Source organism: Perna viridis, chromosome 9 (genome assembly GCF_037379345.1).
Source record: "Perna viridis isolate PV_CMFRI_1.1 ecotype Kerala chromosome 9, ASM3737934v1, whole genome shotgun sequence".
Classification (NCBI taxonomy): Eukaryota; Metazoa; Mollusca; class Bivalvia; order Mytilida; family Mytilidae; genus Perna; species Perna viridis.
This window is the reverse complement of record NC_142453.1, coordinates 32,649,521-32,675,954: the sequence shown is the minus strand read 5'-3', so window position 1 is coordinate 32,675,954 and position 26,434 is coordinate 32,649,521. Positions and strand designations below refer to the sequence as shown.

Here is a 26,434-nt window from a genome sequence, read left to right as displayed (position 1 = left end):
AAAAAACTCGTTCGGCTACAAAAAACATTCGTAAGGAATCATTTATTTTCATATCATTAACTATCATTAAATTATGTGATTGTTCAAACTCATAACCAATCGTGAAGCATTCAGAAATCACACGTATTAGTGGCTTTGTGTTTGTTTTACAAATCTTGTAAAATTTTGGAGATTCGCAAGGATTCGTACGAAAAAAAACTCCTGTAGGCGAACAGTGTATAAATGATACCTTCCACTCCCCTCCCTCAAAACAATATGTCAGAATATACAGGAATCGTCACACAAAAACTTTAAATTGATTCAGTTCAAAGTCTAAAATACTTAGTGGGGAATTTGTAATATTCTTTGAAAGAGTTTTTGAGTTGTAGAGAAGAAATAGTCACCCTATATTTAAAAAAAATATCAAGTCCAATATTTTTGCTGTTGAATCCCAATTAAATATTTAGATCGTAACTACAATTTTAATAAATATTGGGAAAAGTTTCATTAAATCCTATTCAGTGGTGACGGAGGGTTTGTAATTAAGTTTCAATTGTGACCGCCTAGTATTTGTTTTCGATACACTATATATGCGGACCGTCTTTAATTCATGTTTTCACATTCAGGTCAAATATTTGGATTTTGTCCTATTGTTGATGCTTCGTAATTTGAATGCAAATATACTTTGCATTTTTGTCAGGATCAGAGGCATACAACTGCCATACTTAAGTATATTGATTGAAATTATTTTTTTAAGAACAATGCATTACCAAATTAATTCATTAATCAAAAACAAAGAAAAAAATACATCTCCTCCGGATAAGTTCTTTGGGTAAAATTAAACTGTGGTATCTTTATCATCAAAATTACGGAGTCCTGAAATTTCAAATTCTACAAAACATTTAAGAAGTTGCTCATGACTGAATCATTTCACTTAATTCGTCATTTTATAATCTCAGTGGGTAAAACGGATTATTATTCTATGATGAAATTAATTAGACGAATTGCTTTGTTTTCAGACACATTATTCCCCCATACACTTGCAAAGTGGGGTATATATTGATAGAGATGTCCGTCCGTACTCCCTTTCTTCTTTCCGTTACACAGAGAAGATTCATCTATTATGCTTAAGCTCTCCTACACCGCTGAGTGAAATTAAACGAAACTTTCACAGAATCTTTATTATATATTTCCTTGTCCACTGCTTATATTAGATTATGCTCTGAATCACTTCAAGGGTTCCATATAGCAAAACATGGTCTGTATCACTTGTGGATTGGGGACATGGGATGACCCAATTCTTATCCGTTACTCCTCCTATAACCACTAAATGCAATTGAATGAAAACATATTTTTGTATCTAAGAACCACTGGGTCGATACTACTGCTGTTGGACCTGTGAACCCCGAAGGTATTCACCAAACCAGTAGTGTGACCCCGAATAATATCATATATTTATTTATTTGATGTTAATACTGCTGGTGAGAGGTTACTCTTGGAACACGTGTACAGCATATCGAAATTTACAATATATAAAACTGGTATTTTTTTGTGTCTCATAATCTTATTCATGTTTCCATCGCGTGAACTGCTTAATTGAAATTTTGATTTGAATCAATTAGAAGGTTTCACGTAGAAAAACATGGACTTAGTCATTTGTGAATATGAGAATAAGGGGGTTTCATCTGTTATCCCTTATTCCTCCAACACCACTGAATGGAATTAAATGAAACTTTCATTGAAACTTTATTACATGTTCATATAATGTACATTTTAATTTAGATTTTGACCTGAATATATACAGTCCGGAAAAAGTTAAGCATCATCTAAATATTTTCTGAAATAATTTTATAAACATATATTTTATAAACATAATTCGGTATGCATATGATGAATTAATACAATACTTTTAAACAATATCTTTGTTAGAAGTACAGATAATATATCAGTTATTAGAGTTTTAAAGCTGTAAAACCGGTTTCAAAAACTTGTCTTGCAAATCAATATATTGATTTTTACTTTAATTGCCTTGACCGATTGCACGTGGACATTCTTGTTAATGTTATTTGTAAAAGACCTCTTAACATAATATGACTAAAATTGAATATCGCCGAATAAAGAATGCTTGCATCAGCATTCACAGAAAAGCAGCCAATTTTGGGGTGAACAATACTGTGATAAGCAGACTCTTAACAAGGCTTAGACAGGTAGGATCAGTCGAAGATCGTCAGAGTTCTGGTAAACCTCGTTAAACGACCCCTAGATAAAGAAAACCGATTCTTTGCTCGTCAAGCCAGATAATCCTTTTCAACTGCAGGACAGTTCTGAGGGATGTGACCTTTTGGTGGTCGCATTAGTAACAAGACAGTTATTCGGAGGCTTCACGGTTCTCGTTACACACGCGCAGACCTATGAAACGATCAGAAATGACAAGGAGGCACCACCATGCACGTCTTCAGTGGGCAAGACATATTGTCACTGGAGCTGGAGGCGCATTCATTAGTCAGATGAAAGCCAGTTTATGTTGAAGCCTACTGACGGTCGGATAAATGTTTTGCGGGAAAGGAATACAGCTTTGAACGAAAATCATGACGTTTGAACAACTGCTTTCGGTGGTGGTGGCGTTACCTTATGGAACTGCTTTTTAAAGTATTGTACGCTTCCTTTACAGATCATTGACGTACATTGAAATACTGCGATAGCATCTCGGGTAATCATGTAAGGACACATTTTGATAATCATGCTCTTGGTGACAGACCAATGTTTGAAGACGATAATGCTCGATCCCATTGTGCCCGTGTTTTGAAGGAATTTCTTGAGGCCGAAGGCATTGAAACACTAGCATAGGCAGCCAAGTCACCGGACATGAATCTCATTAAACATTTGTGAGACTTTATCTTTGTAAAAGAATGGCAGTGATTCCGACAGGACGAACATAGGCGTTTGATTGCTGGTATGAGGCGGCGAGTTGAATATTTACAAAGGAAACGTGGAGCTTATACCCGATATTGATGGAAAATACGCCAAACGACATTAAATATGTCAATCTTTCTTTCATGACTTGTTGTATGACTGTGATTTTGTGAACAATAAAAAAATATATTGCAATGAAACTTTAAATCGCCATTTGTATTGTTGAATTTTGCCCTATTATTTTTTGTTCATTATTTTGCCACTAAAATTCAATTTTACATTTTGAAAATTGAAATAAAAAATGTCTTAGGTTCATATTTTCTAACGATATATGCATTTTCGTACAAATGTAACACATCAACATTTTTATGTTATTGAAAAAAATTTCAGATACAGAAAAATAGGTTCTACTTTTGGTGGACTGTATATTTTGTGGTTGCAGATAGCTACACATGGATTTTGTCATTTGTGAATATGGGAACAAGGGGGTTCCATCGTTTATCCCGTATGCTTCCTATACCACTGAATGGAATTAAATGAAACGTTTAGAGAATCTTTATTACATGATCCCATTGTGCATCATTATTTCAGAGTTTGACCCAAACAAATTAGGAGGTCAAAAGGTACATGTTATCTATCATATTGAAGAGTCGGGGTATCAAGTTAGTGAGCAATGATCACAGTTTTTCTATTTTTTTTATTCTGTTTCTTCTGTCTAAGGTATACATTGTTGCTGACTATTAAATTGTAGGTATACGAGTTGTTATTTTCATAGTATTGTATAAAAGCTGATAAATCATGTGATACTTCTTGTGTTAATTTAAAAGTCTGTTGCAAGAATCTGTGTTTAGTTGCCGTATATCAAGTCTTTGCCAATGGAGTACTGCATAGAGCTTCGATTGGTTTGAATCTCAAATACAAGGCAAAAGATTCCGGTTTTGTGAGTTCAAATTTTTGTTCAAAGTTTTTGGATTTTATGAACGTCATCATTAACCGCGATATGTATTTTCTTTTTCATAGATTAGACAAGACATCTGATGTTAGATTTCTCGTCTTATCAAATAAACACCCAGTACGCTGGAACCAAGATTCTATCGAAAATCAATAGACAAAATTGACAGAGACCAGACAGGGAAAATAAACAAATGCATGTTCTATATAGATCATAAAATACCCAAAATAATACATAAAAAGCAACATAAATAAATGAGCCCTTCGGATTCCACTGAAAGCTTTTAGCATGGACCAGGTGTACCGATAGGGTAAGCGTCCTTTTCTTTTTTCACTATTTTTTAGGACTGTTGTTTTAAATGTTGTCATAAGCTTAAAAAGTTTCATTTTTGTTTTCGTTCTTGTTTCGTAAACAGAATTGTATCTAGGTTTTAAATATAACAATTCGCTATGATTTTGTATTAAACAAAATATGTTTGAAATACGAAGAAACAAACGTATTTCAGAAAGGAAATCATTTATTCAGAAATCATTCCATGTACATGTTATATGGCAATCTAGAATCCAGTAGGATCCGGAATCTCCCTAGGGCAAATTGGAATTCTAATTTATCATATGACAAATTGAAAGTCCAATTGCCCTGGATTTTAACCAGTGTAAACTGGAATTCTAATTTGTCCTAGGACAAATTGGGATATCTCGATTTACCATAGGAAGATTGCCGATCCTCCTTTAGTAAAATCTGGCATCTCACTAGATTTCATGCTCAGGGGGATTCCGAAATGTACTGCATATTCTGAAAGTAAAATGATTCATGAAAATGTTGAATGCTGTTGCACATATATATTCAATGAACTACATTTTGAATATATTTTTTTTCAATGAACTATAATCTATTACATCAAATTACGAAATTTTATTTTTAAAAACTAAAACAATAAAATACCAGAACAGCTCATTTATTACAACAATTTTGTTTATGTTCAGCTTTTAACATATTATGGAGCAATTATTTTAAGACATTCGACATGAGCATTTTCAGGTTCGCTTTTTTCCTTTCCCGCTGCAAACAAATTCAGGCTGAAATTCTTGGTTTACAGTCCGATTTTTCAGACATGCGTGAGTGTACATTATTTCATCCAAAAACTTTGGGTCCATTGCATTTAATCCTGGGAAACATACTGTCCTTAAACCATCAAGGTCATCCTCTGAGTAATAGTTTTTTTTTAAATAAAAAACCAAACGGATTTGAAATAATTGATGATCTCGATATCCAGAAATATACAAGGGGGAATCTTTTGAGTCCGTATTTGACCGATCAACTTACCCAACCGGTGCACCTGGTCCATGCTTCCAGTTTATAGTGGAGTCCGAGTTGCTCATTTTTTTTTTTGGTACTTTGTATGTATGATTTTAGTTACTTCATGTTCTTTGTTATGTATAACAGTTTTCCATATCTGGTCTTTGTCCCTGGATTACTTTCTTTTGATTTTGGTTCCCTTGATTATTTTTTGATAATTAAAAAGGGAATAAAAAATGAAAAACGTATTTTAATTAACCAGGCATTTTATCCTTGACAGCCAGTAGGATCCAGGATCACCCTAGTGAAAATTGAGATTCCAATTTTTCCTAAGACAAATTAGAATTATAATTTGCCCTAGTTCAACTCCACGGCAAACTGGAATTATAATTTGTCCTAGGTGAAATGAGATCATTTCCAATGTGCCTTACGAGGATTTCGAATCCACTGAATTCCAATTTACCCTGTAACATACATAACGACATAAATCATAAGTTCATTCAAATTGTATTATACAAATCATGATTATATCATTTTAGGGTTTGTGTTTCTTACAACAATAAAAAAACTAATACAACTTCTTTTCTGGTTTTTAAATCATTTTACTTTGTTTTTCAAAAACAACACACTTAAATGGGTGATTTTTTCTGTTGGAATTTTCTATGAACTACTTTCAAAACTTATAAATATCACTAAACTAATATTGCATTTAGACCTGGCAATTGAAAAAAGATGAAAACTGACCTGACACATCCCAGCAAGTGGGTCACATAAGGACTTATTAGACAAGACAAGGCAATACTAAAATATCGTACGTATAACATACACAGGGTAGTAATTATTACAAGGACCTTTAAGTCCACTCGACACATTTGTTTCCATCCACATATTCTATCTAACATTTTCATCAATTATATAAGCAGATCCACTACATATATTTCCACAAATTAACAATAATAATAAAACCTAGAAGAATAATGCTTAAAACAAATTAAAAAATAACATGTGATACATTTTTTTGTAAAAGCTAAATGAAATATATTACTTATATACTCTTATCAAATTAATATTTACTATATACAATATGTTACTATAGTTAAAGCTGTAGCTATCAAGACAAAGTTTCTTTCCCTTCCAAAAGTGGACGAAAACAGGAACTCCGCACTGATGTTCGGCTTGTATTGACCACTTCAAGTATACACAGAAAAACATGCAATATATGTAAAACAAATATAAAACACATGTTTGTCAGGTGTTTTTTTATTATTATTTGTTTAGGAACAATATGAAAAATAAACTAATTATGAACTAATTGATGAAAACAATGTGAAACAATGCCATATGGAATTTCTATGTTTCATATATGCCTTCATTTATAGAAAAATCTTGATATGGAAAGTTTTGTTAACACCTTTTCAATTTGGATATTACATGGCAATAGTTCAATTCATATTCAAATCTTGAACAATTTATAATATCTTGCCATCCGTTTTCCCTTCTACAATTAATTTTAAAACGTAAATTATATTTTATATTTATAAAATGTCACTACATCAAAAGACTAACGTTATTTGACCACATTTTACCAATTAAGGTTATGATATAATTGATATTTCACTAAAAAAATATCATAAATGTCTTCCTACAGAAACATAATGAAAGGATCACAATGACAACATAATATATAACTAGTATTTGTCAATCCTGATGAATCTACAATCGTATTAGAGCAATAAAAAATGCCTGAATTTGTTTGCTGATATAAAATTTTCTAATAATGAAATACAATTTTTTTCAGGAGTAAAATTTGAAGATGTTATACATGAGCACACCGCTGTCTTACATTTACACTATAAATGGTGTAACAGTGTAAGAAAAAAACTTGTTTACCCGAAAATAAGATTGAAATCTTACCCTTGAGTGTCCGAGATTTCTATGTCTTGCATCCACAGTGTTGTTGGATTCTTATTATCACTTTTTCAAAATCGTAATGGTCTCCATCTAATCGCCCATTTTCTTTGCCTGCTGTTCTATGTCGATCAAAGTACGATAACTGTATGATATAGATATAGTAACCAACTGCATTCTTCAAGACCAGATTTATGCACAATAATATATTTACTTCATCAATAAAATTTATGCAAGTTAATAGAAAGGTACGATTGCGCTTTTGTATTTGTGCGAACATGTTATTTATCAGATTACTTTTTGTCATCTTAAAATACAACTGTGACACGAATCAAGGGTAAACAATACTTGAAAGTATTGTGTGTTTACCCTCAGGTTATGTTATTTATTCCAACAGCATTTTTGCAATGTCTTCGTGCCCATTCTGTCGTGCTGTTTCGATTGGATTTGTACTAATATTTAAAGACAAAATTACGTCAGCATGATTATCCAACAATTTACCGAATATATCTATATACCCTTTTTGACACGCAATTAACAGTGGGTTTTGTCCGGTCTCCGTACGTAGATTGACATTAGCATTTTACGCTAACAACTTACGAACAATATCCAGACGTTAAATCTCATGCGTAGTAGAGAGGAAAATTGCCGTGATTCATGATTAAATTCACATCAGTATTAATCCGTGATAAAAATTTACTACATCCAAACGTCCTTTAAAACATGCAACCAGCAGGTAAGTTACTCTATTTGATTAACGCTAATTCGCATCAGCTTTATTTTCTATCAATATGCGGATAACATGTAGTTTACCCCCTTGACACGAAAAGAAGTAAAGGGGACGTTCCATCTGCCATACATTGATTTACAAGAACACCCATTTCTAACAGTTTACTTGCTATATCTAAATGACCATGAAAGCATGCAATATGTAGTGGATAATCTCCGGTTTCATTTGAAAGTTTACATTATATTTATATTCCAACAACTCATTGGCTACATAAAGATATCCTTTCCCACATCCAACGTGCAGAGGTGATGATCCTGATATTTTTTTAAGCACAGATTAACATCAACATTTTTTTCTTAATAGATTATGGACAATACCCGAATGTCCGTTCTGGCATGCAATTAAAAGCGGTGATTCTCCATACACAAATTCACATTGGCATCCTTCTCTATCAACTTACAGAATATATCCAAATGTCCGTTCTGAAATGCAATGTACACTGGATATGATCCATCCTCAATACACAAATTCACATGAGAGTCCTTCTTCTCTATCAACTTACAGACTATTTCCAAATGTCCATTCTGACAGGCCATATACAATGCAGGTGTACCATCAACTCTAACTTGGTTGACGTTTGCTTTGTTGTCCAATAACCAGTCCAGAATATTAAGTAATTAAAGTAAGCTGCCCTGATCAACGGTGTATCAGCCGCACCTTGATCTGTTTCTAGTACGTGTGTATCCTTTGCTTTTGTTAGATGTTTAATTTCTTGTTTGGTTTTGAGGCATTGTAACAACTGTAATCTGAAATCATTGTTCTTGAAATTTGAATTACTATATACCAATCTTACCATGCCTGCTTCCAAATCAGAAATACATTCTTTAATATAAGATTCTTTTATGCAATCAGGAATAACAATCGGGAAGACGGCTGTTTCGGTATCTGGTTGGCACATACAAAGTTCATGTATTAAGTTACTGTCCCCATAGTCTATGATGCATAGAATTATCTTTGGACCCAAGTGCCAAGTTATAATATCGAACAACTTGTCATGAATTGTTTGGTATTCGCAATCACATGTTATAAAAAAGGTGTCCAATAAAGAGTCAGGCGATTCCTTCATTCTTATTGCTGTTGCTTTTTTATCTAACCCACAACATACGACATAAGTCTTTCAACATTTGCTTTTCTTTGTCTGTTTGCCTTAGTTCTTACAAACTATAATTTAGCCTATTATCATGAAAAACACATAAAACAAGACAACAGAGTTTTAATCTTCCTTTTTGTCCATTTGAATGTAAATTATCAAATTCTTTATTATACATCTCTACGGGATTCGTAAATAATTCCTGAATTGGAACAGCCCGATATTTCCTGTACAGCGAACATAAAAGTACAAAAAAGTCATCATGAACTTCTCAAGTTTGAGGAATTCTTCATCATCAAAATATTCATCAAACAGCATTTTTTTCTCATCTTCACCATGATGGAACTCTTCAGAAGCCAAGTTACATTCGCAAGAAATTTTCGGCTTCTGGTAAACTTGTATTCTGCAAGATGCAATAATTTTGCAATTAAGATTGTTCATGTCATAAAATTGACTACAAAGAAATTCTTTCCAGTTCTCAACTTGATGTTCCTGTGCAGTGTAATTTCCACAAAAGTCATCTATAACATACAAAATTGGAGAATCATAATTTGATATAATATCAATTGGACTAGTGATTGGTACGATACTTAATCAATTTTCATTTTGTATGCGAAGAGCTAAATTCGATTTAATTGCTAGAACAAAATTAAAACAATTCTAAATTAAAGAAACAGACGGATTTTGGAGCAAAATACCTTTATTTGGTATGTAAATAGAAAGTAGGCACCATATGTGCACTTATTCCGCAACTCCTCTTGCTGACTTTTTCAAACACTACTATTGGTCAGAATGTATGCAAAACGTCCAGAAGAAATGCGAAACTTTATTTCGATGATGTTAAATCTCTAACGAATTTGCAGCACATTTTCGAGAAGAGCTCACAACGTATGACACTACAATTCAACAAAGCCGACCTCCTTACTTGGTCACCATCTTGAAATTGGCAAAAAATGGATAACTATCACTTGTAAGTACAAGCTCCTCATGAAATGAAACAAAACGTTTAGCCACGTGTATTTTTTTAAAAAAGAATACATACTATTTTGCATGAATTAGTCATAGACAACCTCCTTCTATACCTTTAATTTATTGATTACTTTGTGGTAAAAAGATCACATTAACTAGGAGGTTCGCTTAAATGGTACGATGACAGGTCAGTTATTTGTTTTAAATTAGAGTTTTTGTTGTATAAAACAGGGACACACATTGTTTCTAAGAATGTTATAGATCTAAGTCGGTTATTTGGGTGGTTACAAAATTTGTTGAATTACTTTTTACGTTGTTAGGTGTGCTTCTATTGTCTACTTTCATTTTACCTTAAAAACAGAATGAAAAAAAATCAGTTCACATATAACTGTTTGTATACTAGTTTTGTGTAAATAACGGACAGAAAACCTGAGGGTGGATTCTGATGGACATAATTTGCTGACAAAGAAATCATATGCAATATATTTTGTTAACTTAAGCGTTGCATAGAGACGTTGTTCATAACATCGCATTTATCACATTTTTATCGATTGACATTCCGATTCTTTCTGATGTACCAGCTCAAATGGCCCATCAGTTCTTTAATCTTCTAGTAATCTTACAGTTGTCACGGGCTAAGAATATTTCCGAAGTGTACTTGGGTATAAAAAGGTAATGATAAGTTTGATCTAACGTAAGTGAGTAAACAAAGGTGTTTAAATCAACATTGAGATAAGCTTAATTGAACATTCAGCCAGCGGCGAGATTTATGCCCATTTGGCAAATATGAGCTTCTTGCATTATCATGTGGCTTGCGGGTATGAACCAGTGAATCAGGCTACATTGCTTATCTTGAAACCTTGTCACATTAATAACCACACAAATTCTGTGTAAATCATTTGAGTACTTTTTGAAAGAAAATAGCCTTTTTCTGACAATCTAGAATAAAAGCCAATTAATTCCACATATGTTAGCTTGTTTTTTTATTTGTTTTTAAATAGCCATGATTTATAAAATAACACCACCATCACCATCTGACTGGGGTTTACAGGGGTAAATTGTAAACAATATAACTTACATTATTTATAACTATTCATTATTAATTAATCGATAAATCTAATATAATTCAATATACATATAAAAAGATGTATTACACTTTCATTCAAACACACAATCTGGACTTAGTAAAAAATAAATCAAAAAATTTCCATTTATTGTCCTTATTCCTCTTTCAAAGTTGTTTGTTTGTTTAAATACCAACAACAATAAAAGACATGTTCATAATATTGATTTTTTTTTCTTTCTAGCAATTAGTCACACGAAGGGAAAGTAACATAACTAGGGGCCAAATTAATTTTTTTCTGCTTTTTTTTCAAATCATTATTTTTTTATCAGTATATAAATCTAAGTTTCTATAATATTTGACTTTTCTCTGAAACCAGCCATACTTGGTACAATCATATCTAATCCATATATCTTACATAGGATTTTGCTATAATTAGCAGAAGATTAAGAAAAAAAATAGTGTCCTTATATCCAAGTAACACATACTTTTTCTCTAAACTTATATTTACAAAAAAAAAATTCGCAGAATTACAAAGAAGTTATCACGAAATTCTTTTGTAACTTTACAATCATAAAACAAATGTTAATTTGTCTCATCATAATTGTTACAATTGTTTTAGTACTTTGATCAATAACATCAACCTGATTCTCAATACCTTTTCACGACTTAAATGTAACACAAATACTGAAAACGGTCTAAAGTCAAGAAATTAAAAATATCTTCACTAAGTTTATCATCCATATCTATGCTCAAAATGGGTTTAACATTATGTAAACCAAATATGACGTTCTTTCAAAATGGATTCGTGACTTCGCTTATAGCATCTTTAAGGTTCCCTTGTTCAAGCCTAAAAAGTCGAAAACCTCCAAGATGCCTAAGCCGTTGTTCAGCTACTGCATGCCAGATATCAGAAGTGTTTTCCAAACGTCTTTTTACCCAGCCTTGTTTCAGGTATGTAGCGAAGGACTCATCTTATTAAAAAAAGTATTATCAGCATACTGACTGACAAGTGATAGCTATATGAGATTAAATTGCCCATCTTACCCACCTGTTCCTATTTCTAGCGGTAATCAAAATTTGTCGATCCCATTATCCATGTGTCCCATCCCATCATTCTAATGACTATTTTACCCGTTTCTTTTATTATTTACAAAAGTGGTATCAGTAAAAAAACGACGACAGTGGCCAAATGATCCTTTAAAAGCCTTACTTTCACTTTTTTAAGTTTTCTTCTGCCATTTCAATTTTTATGTCCTACTTTGTGTTAATTTTGATTTGTCATTTTATTACCAAACTTCTATATAATGTTACAAGTGTTTACTTGAAGCTCTGCTTTCTTACAATTGAATTTATGCATTGTAAATGTTTGGGTGTTTTTATTACGAGTCGCCTCTTTTCTAATACCAAGTATCCACTCATGCTTGAGAAGCAGAGATCAAGCATGACTAAACTTTTCAATGCCAGTGGCAGGAAATTCGGGATCAAAATTAATTGCAGCCAGGGTACTACTATCAAACAATGATACGATCGCAGTTATCTATATAATTTGTATCCATTATTCAGACAAGATTGAACTTATGTAAGGTTGCTCACTGTTAGCAAGTTATTTGATGTAGGCTTGTTTGTTATCTGGTTAAAATCGAATAGCATACTCTGTATACGTGTCTCGGAAGTACTAAATCTTTATCATTGCCTCTTTAATTTTATGGCGATTAATTACGTTTTTTCGGCAGATATGTCATGCACGAGCACGTCTAAATGAAGCAGCTTTAATTGTATTTATAAGATACATTGAGTCGGATTTTATGTGCTAGCTCACAGAAGGAAACGCACGCAGGTAGACATGTCATCACATTTGAACGCATTATTCTGATTCTGAGACTCTGGCGCAGAAGCAGTTGACTACTAATTTATTTATTTTTTTTTTTTGTGTCCACGAACTCACGATCTCTAACACTCGATTTGAGGGTTCAAAATTTTTTTCCAGCCACTGCTATCAAACAATAACACGAATCCAACAATGACAAGGCAAACACGCTAAACGTTGAAGAGGCTGCTAATATGTAACGAAAATCTACCTCTTCATTTACTTTACTCAAGGACGCTTACCGTACCGGTGCACCTGGTCCATGCTCCCAGTTTTTAGTGGAGTCTGAGTTGCTCATTTGCTTTTGTTACTTTATATGTAGGATTTTATTTACTTTATGTTCTTTGTTGTGTGTGTGTCTGTTTTCCATGTCTGGTCTTTGTCCTTGGATTGCATTCTTTTGATTACCGCTATAACCTTGGTTCCCTTGATTACTCTTTCTAGACGTTTGATTAGAATAAGTATTGAGAAAGAAATAGAAATATGAAGCTCTAAGATGACCTACATTTATCAGTCTATATTTCTATCACATGATAGACCAATGTATAATTGTGCATTTTGATTTTGTTGGTTCATTGACCAGTTTTTTCCGCTGTATAAACTTGAATTTTGGGTCATAAACTCCTTATTTGATCTAAATGCTATTATTCGACCAATTTGGCAGTGTCAAGTGTCAAGTAAGCTCCGCGAAGCCTATTCTTCGATATCATGCGAATTCCTGATATATTTGCATACATTTTTGAGATTAGCTTAAAATGGCAAGCCTTCTATGTTGATAGAGTTTTCATGAACTACTTTTAATTTTATCGCCGGAAATGTTGGTTCTTTATCTGAAGTAAACATATAAATTTCCTTCAGGACAGGAGCGCCAGGTCAATACTCGATCCATTTTTTTAGTTTCTGTGTGTTGCAAAATCGCATTTAGTAGGTACATGCACTATGCTTTCTCTTGTTTTTTAATATAATTTTTTTTTTAAATGGTGAATGGCTTTATATCAAAAGTACAATTGGATTAAAGAATGATTTTATTAGGATTTGTTTCATTTAAATAATTCAATAGAGATAATGATTAATTCAAAATGATCAAAACAATACTTTTGTTCAAACATATTCACTTGCTAAATTAAAACCAAAGGCTTTGGACAAGAGTTATCACAACATTATGAAAATCGCCTTCCAATACAATAAAACAATAATACATAAAAAGGATGAAAAAAGGCAAAAAAAAAACTACAAAAATAAGATATATAAAACGACTGGAGTGAAAGTAATAATGATCATGATAATTATTGCATTCGAATTCTAACCTGATACCACCCCTCCTCTCTAACAATGAACGCGTTCTGATTATATTCCAGATGAATTCCTACCCTTTTCAACTTTGAGATTTGTTTATTTTCTTTATAGCGCCCACATTGCCGAATATATAAAGCTAATATATCCAATCTTAATTGTACAAAGTATGAAGTCAAATATATAGCATCTAATTACTGTGAAACCTGTCTAAACCGAATATTGAACAATCCGGAAACCCCCTAATCCTTTTTAAAAATATGTTCCAATTTGCCATTTTTTTGTTTCGAAATAATCCAGCCTCCTGTTTGAGTATAAAACCTGTCGGTGCCTAACTGGAACAAACTTTAAGTCGAAAGAGGTTCGGTTTAGACAAATTTCACTGTACCTTTAAAATGTGTTTATTGTCAGAGTAAGAATCAGGCTGTGAGTGAAACATGGTATGAAAAACCCAACATTTTGATATAGTAATTTGACTATTTACACGATCAGAATTATGAGAAAAAAAACAAGATTTTCCATATCATGTTGGTGCATTGAGATAAAATGTCACTGTAAGTGAACATTTAAATAGAGAACAAAAAATAAATTTTACTATATTACAAAATTCAAGTATTTCTGTAATAAATGATAAAAATAAGAGTTCATTTTAATAATCAACATTTCTTATTTTGAGATTTACAGTTATAATAAATAACATTCAATGACATCAGATATAACACGAAATAAAGAATCATAGTACGTTAACAAACTGATATTTTAAAAAAACAGTTATCCACACATTTTATTTAAACAATATACATAAACTAAATTAAAAAATAAAATTGAAATATATTTTAAGCAAGATATTTATTAAACATAAGTTTTAACTTATTTCTGTTTAAGTATAATCAATGGTAAATGGAAAAGAAAGACATTAAAATAATTTGGAACCCTTCATAATTTTAAACGCGATGATTTTTCATTCCAAATTGTCAACGTTCCTTTCATCTGTAACAACATCCCTTCAGCACCTACGTATGGACTTTTCATATCACAACTCATACGTTATGCCAGAGCTTGCCGTAACGTCGCAGATGTTTTGTACCGCACTTTTTACATTAGGCATCTGGAACAGAGTTATGTTTCTAAAAGATTGATGTCAACACTACATAAGTGGTCATCATGAACTCGAAGATCGTTGCGGTGTATCGATCTGCAGAATGAGAACTGATTCGTTCAACGTGTCATAGTTTTCCTTTCCGCCTTCGTTTACTATGGACTTGACTTTTATAGGCAACTCGGCAAGTGTTTCTAGAAAAGCAGAGGACGCTTACTCTACCGGTGCACATGGTTCATGCTCCTAGTTTGTAGTGGAGTCCGAGTTGTTCATTTACGTTTGTTACTTTGATGTATTATTTTAGATACTTTATGTTCTTTGTTGTGTTTGTCTGTTTTCCATGTCTGGACTTTGTCACTAGATTACATTCTTTTGATTTCCGCTAGAATCTTGGTCCCCTTGATTACTCCGTTATTTTGAGACTTACAGTTAGAGAACTTTGAAAAATATAACATTAATTTAACGATATTTTTCGGGGAGGGATAGTTTTACATGAACATTTTTACCTATTTTTTATGGCTATACGTACTATCAAACAGGGGTTGTCACTGATATTTAATTATTATAACTACTTTAGCCTATAAGAGTACCGTGAACATAATTTAAAACTAAAATGGCCCGTCGTACAGAGTTTTGGACTAACTACGCTTGTTTTGCAAATCTAATAAATACGCTATGTTTTGATGACCATTACGCTTTGCAATGTAGAATGGAGATTTTCCGTTCTTTAAACACAAATTTACATCGGCATTATTTTCTATCAACTTACAGACTATTTCTAAATGTCCGTTTTGACATGCAATGTACAGCGGGGAAGTCCCATCCTCCATACACAAATTCACATTAGCATTCTTCTCTATCAACTTACAGACTATATCTAAATGTCCGGTTTGACATGCAATGAACAGCGGGGAAGCTCCATCCTCCCTACACAAATTCACATTAGCATTCTTCTCTATCAACTTACAGACTATATCTAAATGTCCGTTTTGACATGCAATGTACAGCGGGGAAGCTCCATCCTCCATACACAAATTCACATTAGCATTCTTCTCTATCAACTTACAGACTATATCTAAATGTCCGTTTTGACATGCAATGACCAGCGGGGATGCTCCATTCTTCCTTTTCAAATTCACATTAGCATTCTTCTCTATCAACTTACAGACTATATCTAAATGTCCGGTTTGACATGCAATGAACAGCGGGGAAGCTCCATCCTCTCTACACAAATTCACATTAGCATTCTTCTCTATCAACTTACAGACTATATCTAGATGTCCGTTTTGACATGCAATGAACAGCGGGGAAGCTCCATCCTCCATACACAAATTCACATTAGCATCCTTCTCTATCAACTTACAGACTATATCTAAATGTCCGTTTTGACATGCAATGTACAGCGGGGATGCTCCATTCTTCCTTTTCAAATTCACATTAGCATTCTTCTCTATCAACTTACAGACTATATCTAAATGTCCGTTTTGACATGCAATGTACAGCGGGGATGCTCCATCCTCCATACACAAATTCACATTAGCATTCTTCTCTATCAACATACAGACTATGTTTAGATGTCCTTTTTGACATGCAATGAACAGCAGGGAAGTCCCATCCTCCATACACAAATTCACATTAGCATTCTTCTCTATCAACTTACAGACTATATCTAAATGTCCCTTTTGACATGCAATGAACAGCGGGGAAGCTCCATCCTCTCTACACAAATTCACATTAGCATTTTTCTCTATCAACTCACAGACTATATCTAAATGTCCGTTTTGACATGCAATGTACAGCGGGGAAGTCCCATTCTCCACACACATATTCACATTAGCATTCTTTCCTATCAACTTACAGACTATATCTAAATGTCCCTTTTGACATGCAATGAACAGCGGGGAAGTCCCATCCTCCACACACAAATTCACATTAGCATTCTTCTCTATCAACTTACAGACTATATCTAAATGTCCCCTTTGACATGCAATGTACAGCGGGGAAGTCCCATTCTCCACACACATATTCACATTAGCATTCTTTCCTATCAACTTACAGACTATATCTAGATGTCCGTTTTGACATGCAATGTACAGCGGGGAAGTCCCATCCTCCATACACAAATTCACATTAGCATTCTTCTCTATCAACATACAGACTATGTTTAGATGTCCTTTTTGACATGCAATGAACAGCAGGGAAGTCCCATCCTCCATACACAAATTCACATTAGCATTCTTCTCTATCAACTTACAGATTATATCTAAATGTCCGTTTTGACATGCAATGAACAGCGGGGAAGCTTCATCCTCCATACACAAATTCACATTAGCATTCTTCTCTATCAACTTACAGACTATATCTAAATGTCCGTTTTGACATGCAATGAACAGCGGGGAAGTCCCATCCTCCATACACAAATTCACATTAGCATTCTTTTCTATCAACTTACAGACTATATCTAAATGTCCTTTTTGACATGCAATGAACAGCGGGGAAGCTCCATCCTTTCTACACAAATTCACATTAGCATTTTTCTCTATCAACTCACAGACTATATCTAAATGTCCCCTTTGACATGCAATGTACAGCGGGGAAGTCCCATTCTCCACACACATATTCACATTAGCATTCTTTCCTATCAACTTACAGACTATATCTAAATGTCCCTTTTGACATGCAATGAACAGCGGGGAAGTCCCATCCTCCACAAACAAATTCACATTAGCATTCTTCTCTATCAACTTACAGACTATATCTAAATGTCCCCTTTGACATGCAATGTACAGCGGGGAAGTCCCATTCTCCACACACATATTCACATTAGCATTCTTTCCTATCAACTTACAGACTATATCTAAATGTCCCCTTTGACATGCAATGTACAGCGGGGAAGTCCCATTCTCCACACACATATTCACATTAGCATTCTTTCCTATCAACTTACAGACTATATCTAGATGTCCGTTTTGACATGCAATGTACAGCGGGGAAGTCCCATCCTCCATACACAAATTCACATTAGCATTCTTCTCTATCAACTTACAGACTATATCTAAATGTCCGTTTTGACATGCAATGAACAGCGGGGAAGCTTCATCCTCCATACACAAATTCACATTAGCATTCTTCTCTATCAACTTACAGACTATATCTAAATGTCCGTTTTGACATGCAATGAACAGCGGGGAAGTCCCATCCTCCATACACAAATTCACATTAGCATTCTTCTCTATCAACTTACAGACTATATCTAAATGTCCGGTTTGACATGCAATGAACAGCGGGGAAGCTCCATCCTCTCTACACAAATTCACATTAGCATTCTTCTCTATCAACTCACAGACTATATCTAAATGTCCGTTTTGACATGCAATGTACAGCGGGGAAGTCCCATTCTCCACACACATATTCACATTAGCATTCTTTCCTATCAACTTACAGACTATATCTAAATGTCCCTTTTGACATGCAATGAACAGCGGGGAAGTCCCATCCTCCACAAACAAATTCACATTAGCATTCTTCTCTATCAACTTACAGACTATATCTAAATGTCCCCTTTGACATGCAATGTACAGCGGGGAAGTCCCATTCTCCACACACATATTCACATTAGCATTCTTTCCTATCAACTTACAGACTATATCTAAATGTCCCTTTTGACATGCAATGAACAGCGGGGAAGTCCCATTCTCCACACACATATTCACATTAGCATTCTTTCCTATCAACTTACAGACTATATCTAGATGTCCGTTTTGACATGCAATGTACAGCGGGGAAGTCCCATCCTCCATACACAAATTCACATTAGCATTCGTCTCTATCAACTTACAGACTATATCTAAATGTCCGTTTTGACATGCAATGAACAGCGGGGAAGCTCCATCCTCCATACACAAATTCACATTAGCATTCTTCTCTATCAACTTACAGACTATGTTTATATGTCCTTTTTCACATGCAATGTACAGCGGGGAAGTCCCATCCTCCATATACATATTCACATTAGCATTCTTCTCTATCAATTTACATACTATATCTAAATGTCCTTTTTGACATGCAATGAATAGCGGGGAAGCTCCATCCTCCATACACAAATTCACATTAGCATTCGTCTCTATCAACTTACAGACTATGTCTAAATGTCCGGTTTGACATGCAATGTACAGCGGGGATGTTACATTCTTCCTTTTCAAATTCACATTAGCATTCTTCTCTATCAACTTACAGACTATATCTAAATGTCCGTTTTGACATGCAATGTACAGCGGGGAAGTCCCATTCTCCACACACAAATTCACATTAGCATTCTTCTCTATCAACTTACAGACTATATCTAAATGTCCGTTTTGACATGCAATGTACAGCGGGGAAGTCCCATCCTCCATACACAAATTCACATTAGCATTCTTCTCTATCAACTTACAGACTATGTTTAGATGTCCTTTTTGACATGCAATGACCAGCGGGGAAGCTCCATCCTCCATACACAAATTCACATTAGCATTCTTCTCTATCAACTTACAGACTATATCTAAATGTCCTTTTTGACATGCAATGAACAGCGGGGATGGTACATTCTTCCTTTTCAAATTCACATTAGCATTCTTCTCTATCAACATACAGACAATATCTAAATGTCCATTTTGACATGCAATGAGCAGCGGGGAAGCTTCATCCACCCTACACAAATTCACATTAGCATTCTTCTCTATCAGCTTACAGACTATATCTAAATGTCCGTTTTGACATGCAATGTACAGCGGGGAAGTCTCATTCTCCACACACAAATTCACATTAGCATTCTTCTCTATCAACTTACAGACTATATCTAAATGTCCGTTTTGACATGCAATGTACAGCGGGGAAGTCCCATCCTCCATACACAAATTCACATTAGCATTCTTCTCTATCAACATACAGACTATATCTAGATGTCCGTTCATACATGCAAAGTGCAATGGAGATGTTCCATCCACCGTACACAAATTCACATTAGCATCCTTATCGATCAACTTACAGACTATATTTATATGTCCATTGTGACATGCCGCGCACAATGCAGATATGCCATCACCTCTAATCTGGTTGACGTTTGCTTTGTTGTCCAATAACCAGTCCAGAATATCAATGTAGTTAAAGTAAGCTGCCCTGATCAGTGGGGTATCAGCCGCACCTTGATCTGTTTCTGGGACGTGTGTATCCTTTGCATTTACTAGATGTTTAATTTCTTGTTTGGCATCGAGGCATTGTAATAACTGTAATCTGAATTCATTGTTCTTGAAATTAGTATCACTAAATACCAGTCTTACCATACCAGCTTCCAAATCAGAAATACATTTATTGATATAAGATTCTCTTAACCTATCAGGAATAAGAATCGAGAAGTCGGCTATTGCGGTATCTGGTTGCCACACACAACGGTCATGTATTAAGTTACTATCCCCATAGTCTATAATGCATTGAATTATCTTTGGACCTAAGTGCCAAGCTATTATATCGAACAATTTGTCATGAATTGTTTGGTATACGCCATCAATTTTGATCAAGAAAGTGTCCAATAAAGAATCAAGCGATTCCTTCAATCTTACCGCTGTTGCCTTTTTAACTAACCCACAACATACGGATAAGTCTTTCAACATTTGCTTTTCTTTGTGTGTTCGCATTAGTTCAAACAAATTATAATTTAGCCTATTATTATGCAAAACACATAAAGCAAGACAACATAATTTTAATCTTCCTTTTTGTCCATTTGAATATAAATTCTTAAGTTCTTTCTTATACATCTCTACGGGATTCGTAAAGAATTCCTTAATTGGAATAGCCTGATCTTTCCTGTACAGTGAACACAAAAGGACAAAAAATTCATCATGAACTTCTCCAATTTCAGGAAATTCTTCATCGTCAATATATTCATTAAACAACATTTTTTTCTCTTCTACATTAAGATGGAACTCTTTAGATACCAAGTTATATTCGCATGAAATTTTCGGCTTTAGTATTTTCAGACATTCATCTTGGTAAACTTGTAATCTGCAAGATGCAATAATTTTGCAATTAAGATTATTCTCGTCATAAAATGGACTACAAAGAAATTCTTCCCAGTTCTCAACTTGGTGTTTCTTTGCACTGTAATTTCCACAAAAATCATCTATAACATACAAAACTGGAGAATCGTTATTTGATTTAATATCACTTGGACCAGTGATCGGTACGATACTAAATTCTTTCTTAATTTGTAGGCCAAGAGCTAAATGTCTACACAGAAACGTCTTACCACACCCAGGTGGCCCAGTTATCACCACAAACTTGTTTTTCTGAATACTTTCCAAAGCAAGTTTTTCTGGTTTGGTCTTAACAAACTTGGAGTCATCGTTTTTCCATTTTTGTATGATGTTCCAATATCGTTTAACAATAAATATGAGATTTTGTCAAATTCGTCAAATATTACTGAAAATGAAACACAAAGAGGTTCGAAATAAATACAAAAGTATATACAAAAACCAGTTTTTACCTAAAACAAAAGCAGAAGATTGTTTTAGCAAATGTACTTTGATTTAGTATTTCAATAGAATGTAGGCACCCCAATGTGCACCTATTCTGTTGATCTTTTCAAACACTTTAATGAGGGAGAGTTCATGAAAAAAATGCATAACTTTATTTCAATATGTATAATTGATGTGAACAATAAAAAATTTTCATTACGTTTTTCCAGAAGAGGTTAAAGTATAGACACAACTAAGTCGGCCTCCTATCTTGACTTCCAACTTGCAAATGATGACAAACGTGGTTGGTATCACTTGTAAAAAGAACTTCCCCAAGAAATAAAACAACTTTTTTCATCGACGTCTATTTTTCTTTAATCGACCTTCGACCATTTTGAAGGGTTTAACCATCTCTTATACACCTTTATTAAATTTAATATTTTCATTTGTCTAGTATTAAACTACCTTATTCACAATTTACATATTTTTCTAATATCTACTTTTCGTAAAAGACAACAGAACATACATAACTATGCCTAGAAACATATAATGATTTTGTTATGATAAAAGAAACAAAAACGAAAATATATTTTTAAAACTATTTTGATTTTCCAAAACTCGTGCTGAACAGCATGACGAAAACAAAGCCGTTATTGGTAAACATATTAGATGAACCTTGAAAAGGTAGTGCGCCTAAAGGGTGTGTTGACAGGCCAATTATCTTGTTGTTTCAAATATTTTTTTTAGAATCATAGTTGCTTATTTGAGTGGTAACAAAATGTGTTGATTTACCTTTTATGTTGTCATGTGTGCTTCTATTGTCGACTTCCATTTTACCTTAAAAAAGAATATGAACAAAACTCAGTTCATACATAAGTGAGTTAAAATTACTGCTTGGATACTTGTTTTGTATTAATAACGGCATGAAAACCTACGGGCGGATTCCAGTGAAAATGTTTCAAATGAATCCTATGTAATATTTCTTGTTTATTTTAGCGTATTTTTCCCGTGAGCTGGGAAAGTGTTTAGTGTATTTACGCTATACACTGGTGCATTTGTTACGTTTCACCATATCTGTTCTCTAAAAAATATACAAAGAATAAAACTACCGACAAACGAGAATATTATAAAATGTAATACTTTGTATGTCAGGTTCGGCACAAATATAAAACCATTAGAGTCAAATAATTGCAAGCTGACAGACAGAGCAAACAAGGACAATAAGACAATAAAGTGGATAATGATAAAGTATTAAAGATATTAAGAAAATATTGAGACATAAAATGTGACAATAAACTGTTTCAACAGCAGAAACTGGCAGATTTAAAGTGAAATTAAATGAACCAGGATTCGAACGGTAATAAAAAAGAACATATTTCAAGGGATTACGAATAGACAGAGAAAAAAAGAAACACAAGACTTAGAACATGACATGACATGACAGAAATATATGTCATACACACAAAGAGTAGAAAACTAGGACTCCTCCAAACTACCGGAGTATGGATCAGGTGCACCGGTAAGGTAAGCATGCAGAAATTCCGCGCAGTTTCTTATTTGCAGGTGCAGAAGGGATGTTGCCATAGATGAAAGGGTAATCAAGGGAACCATGATTCTGGCGGAAATCAAAAGAATGTAATCCAGTGACAAAGACCAGACATTGAAAATAGACAAACACAACCTAGAACATAAAATAACATAAATGATACGTACAAAGTAACAAAAGTAAATGAGCAACTCGGACTCCACTAAAACTGGGAGCATGGACCAGGAGCACCGGTACGGTTAGACATCCTCTGCTTTTAGAAATACCCACCGAGTTGTTCACAAAAAAGTCAAATCCAAGGTAGAAGGAAGATGAAAGGAAAACTATGACACGTTGAACAAATCAGTTTTCATGGTGCAGATGGATACACCGTAACGATGCACGAGTTCATGATGACAACCGTAAAACTTCTGTAGTGATGATTTCAATCTTGTAGCAACATAACCCTGTTTCATAAGCCTAATTGTTAGAAGTCTAGCGCTATACAAAACTCCTGCGTAGTAACGGCAAGGTCTGGCATAACGTATGAGCTGTTATATGAAAACTCCATACCATACATAGGTAATGAAGAGATGTTGCCACATATAAAAGGAAAGTTGACAATACAGAATGAAAAGTAATTGCGTTTGTCGTATAAATTGGTCAATAGTTTTCTTTTATTATTGATCTTAAAGTGTAGGTCAAGATATGAGTCTGACTTCACAGTGTCTATAGTATCCTTTATCTCAAGACCTTTGGCGTAAATGCGGTTTATCAAATCCCCAAAACTAGGATTGTTTAAAGATAATATGTCATCTTTATGGCGGAAACTGAGATTTAAGGATCTAGCTAAACGATATTTCCTCTTTTGGATCAGATCAGCTATAAAGTCAGCCTCATAAGAGTGAAAGAATAGGTCAGCAAGTAGAGGAGCACAATTTGTTTCTATTGGAATGCCGACCGTTTGTTAATAAACGCGCCCACCACCCTGGACATATATGTTGTCGATAAAAAATCCAGCACTTTGGAAACATCTTCTGTATATTTGGAAGATGATTTAGTTTTTTTTACAAAGTATGAGGTTTCTCTCCCAAAAAACTATCGTCTTCTTCGGAGTAACAACGAGGTGTAATGTTTTTGAGTCTGGATTTTAATTGAATATGGAGAATAGAAGTATAAAGAGTTGAACAATCATAAGGTTTGATGCTATTGTATTGTGATAATAATCTTGAATTGAGCGTTTCCAAAAGATCTTTCGAATTTTTTCAGGATTCACATTGAATTAATACCACTACAAGAGTAACAAGTGTCGTGGTAGGACTTTTTTACAGCTGTGAGTATAGAAGTTAAATGTTTTGAAAGAGGTTTGGTGGTACATTTTGCAGATCCAGCTATGTAGACTTGTTTGTATTAATTCTTGTGGAGTTAAGGTATCCAGTACATAGACTGCAAAATCACAATCATGGCCAAAAGAGCACAGATTTATAGTTTTTTTCCATTATCTCTTTAATGAGAGTGTGGTAGCAGTAAATGTCTTATTACTTCTATTATTTTCTACGTCTACCTGTGATGATAAACATGGGATGTAATAAGTTTTGCAGACAAAACAATGTAGTTTAGGGATTTTGTCTGCTGGTGCCACAGCATATTTTTCATGTATAGTAGACAATGTTTCTGCTACATCGTGGTCTTATGAAAATAGATGTATGAAGGGCACTCATTGACATTCTTAAAACTTTCATTCGTTTCAAAAACAAAGACCTCACAGCATTTACCCACTATGACCAAGAATCGATGTCTTCTTGTTCTCGTTTTACCCATTTCTTGCGTAGTCCTCCACTGCTTCCATAAGAACTTTTAAGTTATAATTCCAATTTATGGAGCATGGTTCAAGGTACGGAGAGATTCATTTTCGATGATGTTTATATCTACCGTGATGACGTGACCGGAAGGACCATATTAGTATGGAGAGTTTTTGCAAGAACTGTCAGATAGTTTTGCATTGAAGTCATCAATCTCTGGGTCCTGCAATAACATTTTTATAATTGAAAATTTTGGATGCAAAAAGTATGAAATAATCTGTATTGATTTGTCTTTGAGATACGGGGGAATTTTGTTCGTGACAATTTTGTGATGGAGGATGAAATCATGGAGTCACGTGACGAGACTAACATACTCTATAATGGGGTGCACCATTAATGACCAGTGATAAGGTCAATGTTAGGCGTTTTAATATAAGTATTTACACACAGATAATCCCTTTAATAAGATTTCCATTATTCATTGTATTAAGCAAGTGAGCGAAGATTACTCTTAAATGAATAGAGATTTGTCTAAATATTCATTATATTGACACTCGAGAAACTTTTGTCCAAGCAAAACACTACATCGGGATACATTAAAGGTTCAGAAATAGTAACTATACAGGCTAAACAAAACGTTCAAAAGGATCTTGATAAAACCCTGCAATTTACGCCGAGCCCGGAAAATACTTCCGATAATTTTACGATTATTTGGAATGCCCTTTGGCGTCTTCCACTTACTACTAATGGAAAATTCCTAAAGAAACTTCGCAAAATGACTAATGGCATGAAGTCTAATTTGTTGAAAAGGGAACACCATACATATTCTTGGGATTTCGCTCGCACTTAAGGCCATTGCCTGTCTCATATTATTTATTGTATATTATTAATTCTTATTGCTTGTGGTTCCCGGAATGATGACATGTGCAAAGAGTTTGGACGTATCTTAACACACTTTTAAAATGTACTGATGAAATTATGTCAAGATACAGAAAAACCCTAATGCCAATGCAAGATATCTTGGCTTATATTTAAAGACAATCACACTAACCAGTCATGACTTTTGGAATTCCGTGAAATTTTAATGAATGTTCTCAAGTTTAAAGGCATTGAAATAAGATTCGAAAAAAATATAGATCACCGTGCTTTAAATGAAGATATAGCAGTTCCAAAATTCGCAAAATCAGAGGAAGATGTTAACAAAATACTGGAATTTTGAATCGACAACATATGTGTCTAGTGTGGTGGACGTGTTTTTCAACAAACGGTCGGCATTCCAATGGGAACAAATTGTGCTCTTTTACCTGCTGACCTATTCCTTTACTCTTATGAGGCCGACTTTATAGCTGATCTGATCAGGAAGAAAGAATATCGTTTGGATAGATACTTCA

The 26,434-nt window shown here is 34.0% G+C and overlaps 1 protein-coding gene and 1 pseudogene across 1 annotated transcript in view; both read right to left on the bottom strand.

The window, feature by feature from the left end:
• Positions 1 to 8,123: 8,123 nt before the first annotated feature.
• Positions 8,124 to 9,867, bottom strand: LOC148607870 (uncharacterized; annotated as a pseudogene).
• Positions 9,868 to 13,840: 3,973 nt separating this feature from the next.
• Positions 13,841 to 26,434, bottom strand: part of LOC148607869 (uncharacterized) — a 30,439-nt gene continuing 17,845 nt past the window's right edge. Inside the window, exons 6-7 of the mRNA XM_088546156.1 lie at positions 22,509 to 22,553; positions 13,841 to 21,640 (exon numbers count right to left, since the gene is read on the bottom strand). Of these exons, the coding sequence (XP_088402282.1) occupies positions 15,864 to 21,640; positions 22,509 to 22,553 (5,822 nt within the window). The 3' untranslated portion in view covers positions 13,841 to 15,863. The remainder of the gene's footprint in view (positions 21,641 to 22,508; positions 22,554 to 26,434) is intronic.